The sequence below is a fragment of the Schistocerca americana genome, chromosome 7 (genome assembly GCF_021461395.2).
Source record: "Schistocerca americana isolate TAMUIC-IGC-003095 chromosome 7, iqSchAmer2.1, whole genome shotgun sequence".
NCBI lineage: Eukaryota > Metazoa > Arthropoda > Insecta > Orthoptera > Acrididae > Schistocerca > Schistocerca americana.
The window spans coordinates 453,367,530-453,380,127 of record NC_060125.1 but is presented as its reverse complement, the minus strand read 5'-3'; the positions used below and the strand labels follow the sequence as shown (position 1 = coordinate 453,380,127).

Sequence of the window (12,598 nt, the reverse complement as noted above, 5' to 3'; positions counted from 1 at the left end):
TGCAAAGAACTCCAGAGGCACACCACACTGAGACAGGCAACCAATTCAGCAGTTGCTGAGCATTGTTTAGAACTCAGTCATTCTACGAACTATAATGATGTCAAAATTCTAACACAAATGTCAAGCTACTTGGACAGTGTCATCAAAGAATCTATTGAGATTAAGGTCACAGAGAATCTCATTAACTGTGACACAAGTTTTCAGCTGAGCTCTGCCTGGAACCAGGCACTCAATCTTCTGTAGACACAATGGAGGCACCATCAAGACCTCAGGGGATACAGGTATGAAGATGGAGTTAGAGAAAATAGCCCACTACATGTAACAATGGACGCATGTGAAATGGTACCTCAGACAATAGACCCAATACCTGAGGATGTTCTACCAAGTCTCAAGCAGCAGTTTGCACACCAGTGGCCTGAAAATAATACTGCAGCTGCTCCTGGTGTGCATGGACCTCAGACATAGTGACTGACATGGCACGCCATGGTAACAGAACATCTTAGCTCACAGGATGGGTTAAATGGAGACAGTCGAAAGATAAAATAATTTGCATGACTTGGATATCATTGAGAACTTCATGCAACAATTTGGAACAGACCTAGCTAGAAGAAAACACTACAATTGCTGCCACTGGTCAGCGCATACCACGGATCAAGTGCTTGACAAGCTGTGGGCTACAGACGGAGCATCTAGCACAACATAGGCTTAAATACTGGACTCGTTCCACATTGGAATCAGTATCAGAGAGCACCTGAAGAAAACTAAGAGTCACACAGTTGAAATATTGTGCAAGGAAGATGTGAATAACTGGCAGAAACCTGATTGTTGAGTATGACAGTGCCTCTCCGGGAAAGACTGAAGAATTACAACTTACCACACCGTGTCCACGACTTTGTTGTCATGTAACTTTTCACAAAGAACATCTGCTGCTCTACTGTGAGTGCCATTGTTCCCTTTGCATTGCTGCATTCCCACTGACACAGCCCACACCACGCTCTGAACCGGTGTGGATCACGTACCAGGCATACATGTGGTGTGCATGTCACAGGCTGTTGTTGTATGCGTACATTCATGTCCGATCATATTGACTCATCTGAACCACTTTCATTTGCCCCACTCTTTATTTACTTGAGGTATATTAAGCGAATATTTATGCTTTTGATGTGTTTTTCATGTTTCACACCTAATTCAGTTTTGTCACTTGGCCACCTATGTATATTTGTGCTTGATTGATTGCAAAATTTTGAAAGGCTGTAGACTAAAGTCTGCTTTTCCTGTCTTTTAGAATGCACCATTTGATTAAAGTTGTACCTGACACTATAATATTTTTGTTTGTTATTTGTATAGGATAAATAAGTATTCTTAAGTAAAGTGTCTAGCATTTGTGGACTTTGATGCGTAATGTTGTTTTAGGAGAGCGCTTGGACTCATTGAGTGCTAAACATGTGGGAAGTGGCAGTGCTTCGCCGACTCCTTCACACGGTAGTGGAGGAGCAGGGAACAGTGTTGGTGCATGCAACAGTGGAAGCACGGAGCCTACATTGCTTATACCTTTAACGAAAACACATATTTCGTCTGCTTCACATGATGAACCTACAGGTGACACACGATATTTCATCATTAAAGCTGGCAGTCTGAAGACTGTTGATGCTTCCATCAGCCGCGGTGCATGGGCTTTTACGCCAGCCACTGAGCGGAAAGTTACACGCATACTAAAGGTAAACAGACACATTAGTATTTCCAGCTCTAGACCTTAATTAAATGTTGTATTTCACCTGAGTTGTCAGAGGTTTACAGAATATTAGATGCTTCCAATACAAAGACAGTTGTTGGGTGAATTTAAACAGAAAATGCTAAAAAATGCTGCACTAAAAATGGCTAATAATTGTAAGTGCTAACTTAACTGATTCTTTTTCTAGAAACATATTTTTGAGTCACAGTGGATGCTATGAATGGATATTCGTCTTTGTGCTACATTATAATAGGTGTCCGCCTGATATAATGCTGTAACTCATATTTTTGTTGCTAAGTTATACATTGTGATTATGGTTTTATGTATGTTTCAGAACACTCTCTCTCTCTCTCTCTCTCTCTCTCTCTCTCTCCCTCCCTCCCTCCCTCCCTCCCTCCCTCCCTCCCTCCCTCCCTCCCTCTCTCCCCCCCCCCCCTCTCTTTTCCATTGGCTTTATGCAATGTATTAATAGTATGCCCCAGAGTAAATCACTGGTTACATTAGGGCGTTCTGCTTTAACTTCAAAGTTCCATAGTAAATATTTTTGAAGTAATTAGTGTATTGCTAGTGCAAAGTCAAATCTTATGTGGTTCCTAACATACTAGGGATATTCTGTAGTTCTGCATCAAGGTGGTAGGAAAGAAAGTTGTGTTAGTCGTGTGGAAAAATTTGCACTCGTTTTGTGCACAATACCACTCATTAGCCATCACTCATATAAATAATAAACTAAGAATTCAAGTCAGTCCCTTTTCACATGACATTGACATGCCAAGAGTGATGAAAATACAATTGCAGACAAATTATGAAAATAATATGAGTTTCTGACTGATATAATACTGTTTGCTTAGGTGTGCGTAGTAGTTACTGCCTGTTGGAGGACTAACATTTACAGTACGCAAATGTCAGTCCTCTTTGTAAAATATTATTCTGCTTCTTTAACTTTCTACCTCCCCTCCTCCCATCTGTCTCCCTCCCTTTTTCTCTCAGAAATAACAGCTGGCAGGCTGGCATAGGACTGTGAATGAAAGCTACCAAATTTATTCATATGATTACACGAATAATGGCTATTTATTATAGCATTGATCTTGTGTCATTGCACATGTCTTTTACTACAGTTCCCTTCCCCCCCACCCCCCACCCACCCCCACCCCCATGATTTCTGAAACAGCAGACCATCTCTTATTTAAAATACACCTCTGTGTAGATTTTAATTCATATAATGTGGCAAGAGGTTCAGCTATCACCTGCTCCACAAATTGAACTGTAAAGAGCCCCTCATTATCAGATCTATATCTTCCATAGAGTGGGTGGCATATACACTGGAATGCTGTTACAGAATTGTTGTGCTTTACCAATCTCTAATTTTTTCCCCTGCTCTAAGAATCACTGCTCTGTGAAGGGTCTGAATGACTTGCACTCCAGTGACCGAAGTCCCCTCTTCCCCAACTACAAAAAGAGACACAAAGATGCGTACCTAGCCAGGCAAACTGGAAGTTGTGCGACCAATAGTGGCTGCATCCTAGAACAGTTGGCTCATTCTACAATCTTCAATCAAATGACAGGTGCCACTCTGTGTTTAGAAGCAGACAAATACACCTGCAGAGTTTCAGATGCTAGCCAACTTCAGAGAATCTCACAATCTGCCAAGTAGCCAGAGCCAAATGTCAACAAATTAGAAAGAGTAATGATTGACTCATTATGTGAGTTCCTGAACACCACAAACCACTCCACCAAGAGTATAGTTCTATTGAGTTCATAAGGTGAATTTCAGGGAGTTCAGTAATTGTCAGTAAACAGCTGTAATGCAGGTAGTGGATAACCAAACAACTCAGGAGAGGTTGCACCAAAAGAGATTTAGATGATATTGTCTAAGCTACTGTCACAACCAGTCAAGATCCAGCTTTCAGCTATCTATGAACATTGGCTGAGAGGTGCGATATCATCAAAACGACTGCAATCACTATGCTTAATTAATCCTTTCACTGCTCCAGACGTAAATATATGCTAATCGTTTCAGTGCTCCAGACATATATATACTATTTGCTATAAAAAATACTTACAGCGGTTCCCTGCTACATTCATATAGTTACATATAACGCTGACAATCGGGCCAGCGAGTTGGAGGTAATTGTTGCGCAAGTATGCAGTTTAATTGTTGGAATACTAGGAAATACCTGAACGACTATTGAATGCTGAATTCTCTGTCTGCTGTGTTCATTCATATTGCTGTATTACCTAGTTTGTGTGCGGCCGTTTCCACGTTACCGAATGAAATGACGCGACGTTACCGTCCGTGTACAGACAATGAGCTGCTGAGTATTCTAAACCAAAGTGACGACGAGGACATCATCATGTCCAATCCAGCTGATTATGGGTGGACAGATAATTACGACAACGAGCTGGCAGATAAATCTGTCACCACAAATATAAAAAATATTTGTGAGCCAACAAATGTTGAACCAGTAAATGCAGGTCCAGATTTTGATGTTATCGTCGATTCTTTCTCCGATTACGAAGAAGAGCCTGAGCGTATGCCTGAAAAATCTCCTAAGAGACACAAAACAGATGATTTTAGATGGAAATACTCTGATTTGGACCCTAAAGTGTATAATTTCTATAACAGTGGTTCCGGTTGCAAAATCGTCAATTTAGATGATTTATGTACTGTATATGACTGCTTCCAAGTTTTTTTAGCCAAGAAATTGTGAGCTACACAGCTGAGAAATGTAACTTATATTATGAACACCTTTGCAACGATGTCAGTGAAAAATCAAGACTGCGATGCTGGAAAAACACAAACAGTGACGAAGTTTACTGTTTCCTTGCTGTAAATTTTCTGATGGCTCAAGTGAGAAAAAGTGAAATAAACAGTTATTGGACCAATGATCAGTTACTGTCATCATGCCGAGAGATAGATATCTTATGTTACTTAGAATGTTACATTTTGCTGATAACAGTAAGGACCCTGGAGATGACAAAATCTGGAAATTATGTCGAATTGTGGATCACTTAAGGAAAGTATTTCCAGATGCTTTCCATCCTTTTAAAAATTTGTGCATTGACAAAAGTTTAGTTCTCTTCAAAGGTCGTGACTTCTTCAAACAGTACATTCCTTCCAAACGCCACAGATTTGATGTAAAATTTTTTGTGTTATGTAATTGTGAAACTGGTTATATTCTTGACTTTATTATTTATGTGGTTGCAGCAACAGACGTAAAAAAAAGAAACTGACTTTGGTGTAAATGTTGGAATACCTCGAAGCATTGTTCTCACTTTACTTGAACGTTACCTTGGTAAAGGTCACACATTATATGTTGACTATTGGTACACTAGCCCAATGTTATTTTCTTATTTGCATGACAGAGTTACTAATGCCTGTGGAACTGTGAGAACAAACCGCAAAGGCATGCCTGCTTTATCAAAAAAACTTAGAAAAGGCGAGATCGAGTTTATATCAACAGATAAACTTCTTGCTCTGAAGTGGCAGGACAAGCGGGAAGTGAGGATGCTTTCAACTCTTCATACAAGTGAAATTACAGCAACTGACAAAATTGACAGTACCACGAATGAACCAAAAACAAAACCAGCTTGCATTGTAAGCTACACTGAAAATATGGGGGCCGTCGACAGGAGCGACATGATGCTAAGTTCGGTAGAATGTGTACGAAAAACTGTAAAATGGTATAAAAAAGTATTTTTTCACTTTGTGGATCTGTCTCTGCTCACTGCGCATGCATTATATAAAACTCAAATGGGATGAAATATTTCAGTATCTGATCTTCAACAGAAATGTATCAAGGAGATCCTAGAGATTCACCACCAACCGCAAAAAAATGGACATCATGGAAGGAGATTGGTTGATGGTGACAATCCCTTACGCCTACCTGAGCGCCACTTTATCTCGCTAATCCCAGGAACTTCAAAGAAGAAGGCCACCCAGAGAAGGTGTATTGTATGTGCAAAACATGATAAATGAAGTGACACAAGATACATTTGTGTAAAATGTAATGTGCCTTTATGTTTGAATTTTGTTTCGAGAGATATCACACTTTGAAGTATTACTAGTGTAATATGTTTTGTATTTTTTTCTGTTAATAAAGTACCTTTTTTGAACAATATAAGACTTTCTGAACAAAGATTTTAAAAAAGGAAACGATTTACACCGACAATACTGGATTTTGCGTCTCATTTTTATCTCAATAATACCGTAGACTGCTACAGTCGTATATATATATATATATGCACCAGGTGAAAATAACGTGCACAGGGCAGGAGCCGCTGAGAGTAAATGCGCAGTGAAAGGGTTAATTAGTTTAAATATAATTTCTTTCATTTCTCATCCTTTGCCACATCATTTTAATCGTTGCTTAACTTTTATATTTGCTCTTACATTTTACTTCCTTTTATTTATTTTTTTTATTTAAAATCTCTAAGCTTGTGATCTAAAATACTTTGTTCTTGGTACGAGAAGAATTAATGTTTTAAATGTACCTAACCTCACGGGGCAGAAAATTAGTCACCCCTAGAGAAGTCATTATACACATTATTTAATACATTTAATTCCACCCCTGTACTTAATATCTGCCTGGATTTGCAAGTCCTCAAGGTTGTGCAGCTACATTGCATCCAGGTTAAGTCACTCTCCCAGGATTTGATCGTGCAGTTATACCAAATTATGGAGATGCTGATGTCAGTGTTTTCTCCGCTATTCCAAGATGTCCCACAAAATTTCGATGGGGTCCAAGTCAAGCGAGTTTGCAGGCCAATCAAGATGTAATAGTGTGAGGGAGTGTTCAGAAAACCAGTCACATACTCTTCCAACCTGACGAATTTTGCTGCTGTCATCTTGAAACATAAGGTGTCTCAGTAGCGTACTCATCATACAGATGTTGACTGAAAGTCAAGTAAACATGATAAAGTAAATTTTCTGGTTCATGTTACTGGTTAACACAGAGAGCTTGTTCAGCAAAACACCTCCAAAAAGCATCACAGACCCAACTCCGGCTTGAACCTGACCTTGCACATATTCAGGATGAAATGCTTCATTCAGCCTTCAGTGCACTCAATGATGTGCATCATTTGAATACAATAGAACCTTGATTAAATGGCGCTTCTGGGACCAGGTGGGGGTTGATGTGCCAAAAGGGTTCGATAGTCAGAGGAGAATGAAACAAGTCATTTATGGAACTCAAAATGACCTAATAAATAAAAATCAAGTAAAGTTTCTAATAAAGAGAAATGAAAACAAAATTACAGACTGAAAATTTATTTAAAAAAGAATAAAATGTTATCTTTGTTTCACTTTCTTAAACCTTGTCTTTGCAGATGCTTCATATCACTTCTTTGCCCACAATATGTCTATGGTTGTAGCAGTTGGCTGTTGTTCCAAAAATATGAGCACAATCTCGAATGCATCCTTTGCTGCAGAGTGGCTGATCTTTTCATCCTCTTTCTTTCCTTCAACATCTGACACCTCTTGCTCAACATATAAGGTTGCAAAACAAGATTGATGATCTGATAATCTTCATGCTCTTCATTGGTAACAGCAACAGTGCCACCTCATGCTAACCATTCCTCTACATCAGCAAGCTGGATATCATTCTGAAGAGTTTGCAGATCAGTGACTAAATCTGCAGTGTCTGACCATTAGTTCCTGAAAGTTCTTACTCTTGGTTTAGGCTAGGACAAATCTTCTTCCATTATTTTTGTAGAATGGTTTTCTTAAGTTCTGCCCACGCTTGAGCAATTGCTTCAAAAAGATCACAACCCTCTTCTATTTTCTGTAACAAACCACTGACATTTTTCCTCCTTTTATGTCATTTTATCCACTCAGTAACTCCCTGGTCCATTGGTTGGATTACTGAAATCACATACGGGGCAAAAAGACATCCAAAACAAAAGCATAAAAAAATTCTTTAAAAAAATTACCATTTGTTGAAATACTTTTTTGAACATTGTAATAAACAGCAAGTGCTGACATGTTTATGTTTTTGAAGAATCTTGGTTTCTTAGATTTGCCAATTACAGTCAATGGCAATTTACAATTACCACTTGCATTGCTGCATGTTGCACTGGTCAGCTTGTCCTCTCCTAATGTGGTACCTGTATCTGTTTCATTCTTTGAGCCAAAGGATTTTTGAGGGAGCATTTTATAGTTTAGCCCCATCTTATCAGTATTGTATAATTGGTCAACTAACAGTTTATTTTCTGTGACCATTTTTTCAAAGTTTTCGACAAACCCTCTACCTGAATCTTCAACAGCAGAAAGTTTTTCACATGAAATAACAACTTGCTTAATGCCATGACAATTTTTCCATTGGTGAAACCAAACCTCACTTGCTTTTAACTCGGTAATTTGTCTCCCCTCCACATTTTTTATGCAACTGAAAAGCTTTTTCTTTTATGATACGGCCGGAAAGTGGGATCCCCTTTCATTTTTCCTGACAAAACCAGACCCACAGAGCGTCATCCAAGAGCTCACATTTAGGCTTTTTCAGTGCTTTTCTAGTTTTTACAACATTTTTGCCATCTACAGTTAACGAATTGCTTCAAGATCATTTCGATTCTTTATCCAGTCTTTATCGGTCGTCACTGCAGCATCCATTTCAGAGGCTAAGTTAGTAAATGACTCACCTGGATCAAATCTTTGCGGAACACCTAGTTTCTGTTTGATTGTGCACAGAACACATTTCCTTTTTTGATTTGTAGCAACTTTTTGTCTTTCAGAATCCCTTACATTTCTCAATCACAGCTTAATGAACTGTATAAAGTTACACTGCAACTTTAATATTAAAAGAAATATGGTAATAAATCCCCCCCATGAACCATGGACCTTGCCGTTGGTGGGGAGGTTTGCATGACTTAACGATACAGATAGCCATACCGTAGGTGCAACCACAATGGAGGGGTATCTGTTGAGAAGCCAGACAGACGTGTGGTTCCTGAAGAGGGGCAGCAGTCTTTTCAGTAGTTGCAGGGCAACAGTCTGGACGATTGACTGATCTGGCCTTGTAACACTAACCAAAACAGCCTTTCTGTGCAGGTACTGTGAACAGCTGAAAGTAAGGGGAAACTACAGCCGTAATTTTTCCCGAGGGTATGCAGCTTTACTGTATGGTTAAATGGTGATGGCGTCCTCTTGGGTAAAATATTCCGGGAGTAAAATAGTCCCCCATTCGGGCTACTCAGGAGGACATCGTTATCAAAAGAAAGAAAACTGGCGTTCTACAGATCGGACCGTGGAATGTTAAGATCCCTTAATTGGGCAGGTAGTTTAGAAAATTTAAAAAGGGAAATGGATAGGTTAAAGTTAGATAATAGTGGGAATTAGTGAAGTTTGGTGGTAGGAGGAACAACACTTCTGGTCAGGTGAATAGAGGGTTATAAATACAAAATCAAATAGGGGTAATGCAGGCGTAAGTTTAAAAACGAATAAAAACATTTGAATGCTGGTAAGCTACTACAAACAGCATAGTGAACGCATTATTGTGGCCAAGATAGACATGAAGCCCATGCCTTCCACAATAGTACAAGTTTATATGCCAACTAGCTCTGCTGATGACAAAGAAATTGATGAAACGTATGATGGGATAAAAGAAATTATTCGGATAGTGAAGGGGGTCCAAAATTTAATGGTCTAGGGTGACTGGAACTCGATAGGAGGAAAAGGAAGAGAAGGAAAAGTAGTAGGTGAATATGGAATGGGGGTAATAAACGAAAGAGGAAGCCGCCTGGTAGAATTTTGCACAGAGCATAACTTAATCATAGCTAACACTTGATTCAAGAATCATAAAAGGAGGTTGTATACGTGGAAGAAACTTGGAGATACTCGAAGGTTTCAGAGAGATTATATAATGGTAAGACAGAGATTTAGGAACCAGGTTCTATATTGTAAGACATTTCCAGGGGCAGATGTGGACTGTGACCGCAATCTATTGGTTATGAACTATAGATTAAAACTGAAGGAACTGCCTAAAGGTGGGAATTTAAGGAGATGGGATCTTGATAAACTGACAGAACCAGAGGTTGTAGAGAGTTTCAGGGAGAACATCAGGGAACGATTGACAGGAATGGGAGAAAGAAATACAGTAGAAGAAGAATGGGTAGCTTTGAGAGATGAAATAGTGAAGGCAGCAGAGGATCAAGTAGGTAAAAAGACGAGGGCTAGTAGAAATCCTTGGGTGACAGAAGAAATATTGAATTTAATTGATGAAAGGAGAAAATATAAAAATGCAGTAAATGAAGCAGGCAAAAAGGGATACAAACGTCTCAAAAATGAGATCGACAGGAAGTGCAAAATGGCTGAGCAGGGATGGCTAGAGGACAAATGTAAGGATGTAGAGGCTTATCTCAGTAGGGGTAAGATAGATATTGCCTACAGGAAAACTAAAAAGACCTTTCGAGAAAAGAAAACCACTTCTATGAATATCAAGGGCTCAGATGGAAACCCAGTTCTAAGCAAAGAAGGGAAAGCAGAGAGGTGGAAGGAGTAGATAGAGTGTCTATACAAGGGCAATGTACTTGAGGACAAAAGTATGGAAATGGAAGAGGATGTAGATGAAGATGAAATAGGAGGTATGATAGTGTGTGAAGACTTTGACAGAGCACTGAAAGACCTAAGTTGAAACAAGGCCCCGGGAATAGACTACTGACAGCCAGTCCTGACTAAACTCTACCATCTGGTGAGCAAAATTTATGAGACAGGCGAAATACCCTCAGACTTCAAGAAGAATATAATAATTCCAATCCCAAAGAAAGCAGGTGTCGATAGATGTGAAAATTTCCGAACTATCAGTTTAATAAGCCATGGCTGCAAAATACTAACACGAATTCTTTACAGGCAAATGGAAAAACTGGTGGAAGCCGACATCGGGGAAGATCAGTTTGGATTCCGTAGAAATGTTGGAACACTGGAGGCAATACTGACCCTAGGACTTATCTTAGAAAATAAATAAAGGAAAGGCAAACCTATGTTTCTAGCATTTGCAGACTTAGAGAAAGCTTTTGACAATGTTGGCTGGAATACTCTCTTTTAAATTCTGCAGGTGGCAGGGTAAAATTTAGGGAGGGAAAGGCTATTTACAATTTGTACAGAAACAAGATGGCAGTTATAAAGAGTCGAGGGGCACGAAAGGGAAACAGTGGTTGGGAAGGGAGTGAGACAGGGTTTGGCCTATCCCCAATGTTATTCAATCTGTATATTGAGCAAGCAGTAAAGGAAACAAAAGAAAAATTCGCTGTAGGAATTAAAATCAACGGAGAAGAAATAAATACTTTGAGGTTTGCTGATGTCATTGTAATTCTGTCAGAGACAGCAAAGGACATGGAAGAGCAATTGAACGGAATGGACAGTGTCTTGAAAGGAGGATATAAGATGAACATTAACAAAAGCAAAATGAGGATAATGGAATGTAGTCAAGTTAACTCGGGTGATGCTGAGGGAATTAGATTAGGAAGAGACATGCTTAAAGTAGTAAATGAGTTTTGCTATTTGAGGAGCAAAATAACTGATGATGGTCGAAGTAGAGAGGATATAAAATGTAGACTGGCAATGGCAAGGAAAGCGTTTCTGAAGAAGAGAAATTTGTTAACATCGAGTATAGATTTAAGTGTCAGGAAGTTGTTTCTGTATGGATTTCTATGGAGTGTAGCCATGTATGGAAGTGAAACGTGGACGATAAATAGTTTGGACAAGAAGAGAATAGAAGCTTTCGAAATGTGGTGCTACAGAATAATGCTGAAGATTAGATGGGTAGATCACATAACTAATGAGGAGGTATTGAATAGAATTAGGGAGAAGAGAAATTTGTGGCACACCTTGACTAGAAGAAGGGATTGGTTGGTAGTGTTCTGCGGCATCAAGGGATCACTAATTTAGTATTGGAGGGCAGCGTGGAGGGTAAAAATCATAGAGGGAGACCAAGCGATGAATACACTAAGCAGATTGAGAAGGATGTAGTATGCAGTAGGTACTGGGAGATGAAGAAGCTTGCACAGGATAGAGTAGCATGGAGAGCTGCATCAAACCAGTCTCTGGCCTGAAGAACACAACAACAACAACAACAACAACAACAACAACAACATGATAATAAATTTAAAAACCCCGCAGATAAAACAGCAGATTAAAGAGTACTGTAAAGTGAACATTCTGGCAGTGCAGTAGTCTTGTCACCTGAGCATTCATGAGGAGCACGACTCAGATGGATAGTTTTTGTGACAGGAGTAAATTCCCCTATCAATGCTGGCACACTGTTATGCGTGGAATGCAGACAGATGGTCAGATAATCTGAGGGGATGGTTAACCGAAGGTTGGACAAGTAATGTTCTACTGTATAGGCAAGAACATGATTTGTCAGAGCACATTACGTTCTGCCAGTCAGCTACTGTCCATGTCCAATTGTTTCTATCCCATTGAAGATGCGCAGCTTTTTGTGCCTGTGTGAACAATGGCCTCTTGCGAGGTAACAGACGCCAAATGTTCATGGCATGCCGTTTTTGTTGAAATGTTCTTGCTAACAGATTGGGATGGGCGTTATTCGTTTCCTGCATCCATTTATGTTGGGTTGGGAAGTGATTTCAATTCACAAGCTGTGAAATGTATCACTAGTCCCTCTCAGTCAGGATCTATTGCAACCACAGTTCTGGCATCATGGTTGGTGGCCCTGTGTGCTACACCATTGCTTTCAGACAGGTTGAACAGTTTTCTGTGAAACACCAACAAATCCAGCAACTTCACGCAGCATATGGCCATGTGTATAGCAAAACAGGATTGCCCCTTTTTGCCAATCTGTCACATGCTTGTATTTGCCCATGTTAACTATAACATCTGCTTGAAACATAAATGTCTCACTGATCGCTACTCCATTA

At 39.5% G+C, this 12,598-nt stretch overlaps 1 protein-coding gene across 3 annotated transcripts in view; it reads left to right on the top strand.

Annotated features, from left to right (window-relative positions):
• Positions 1-12,598, top strand: part of LOC124622217 (3'-5' RNA helicase YTHDC2-like) — a 302,377-nt gene that overhangs the window by 274,244 nt on the left and 15,535 nt on the right. For 2 of the 3 annotated variants that reach the window (XM_047147868.1, XM_047147867.1), the window contains exon 22: positions 1,414-1,718. In XM_047147868.1, coding sequence (XP_047003824.1) covers positions 1,414-1,718 — 305 coding nt within the window. Of the gene's footprint in view, positions 1-1,413; positions 1,719-5,519; positions 5,709-12,598 lie in introns of those variants that run through there. The other variant, XM_047147869.1, reaches the window with a different exon arrangement.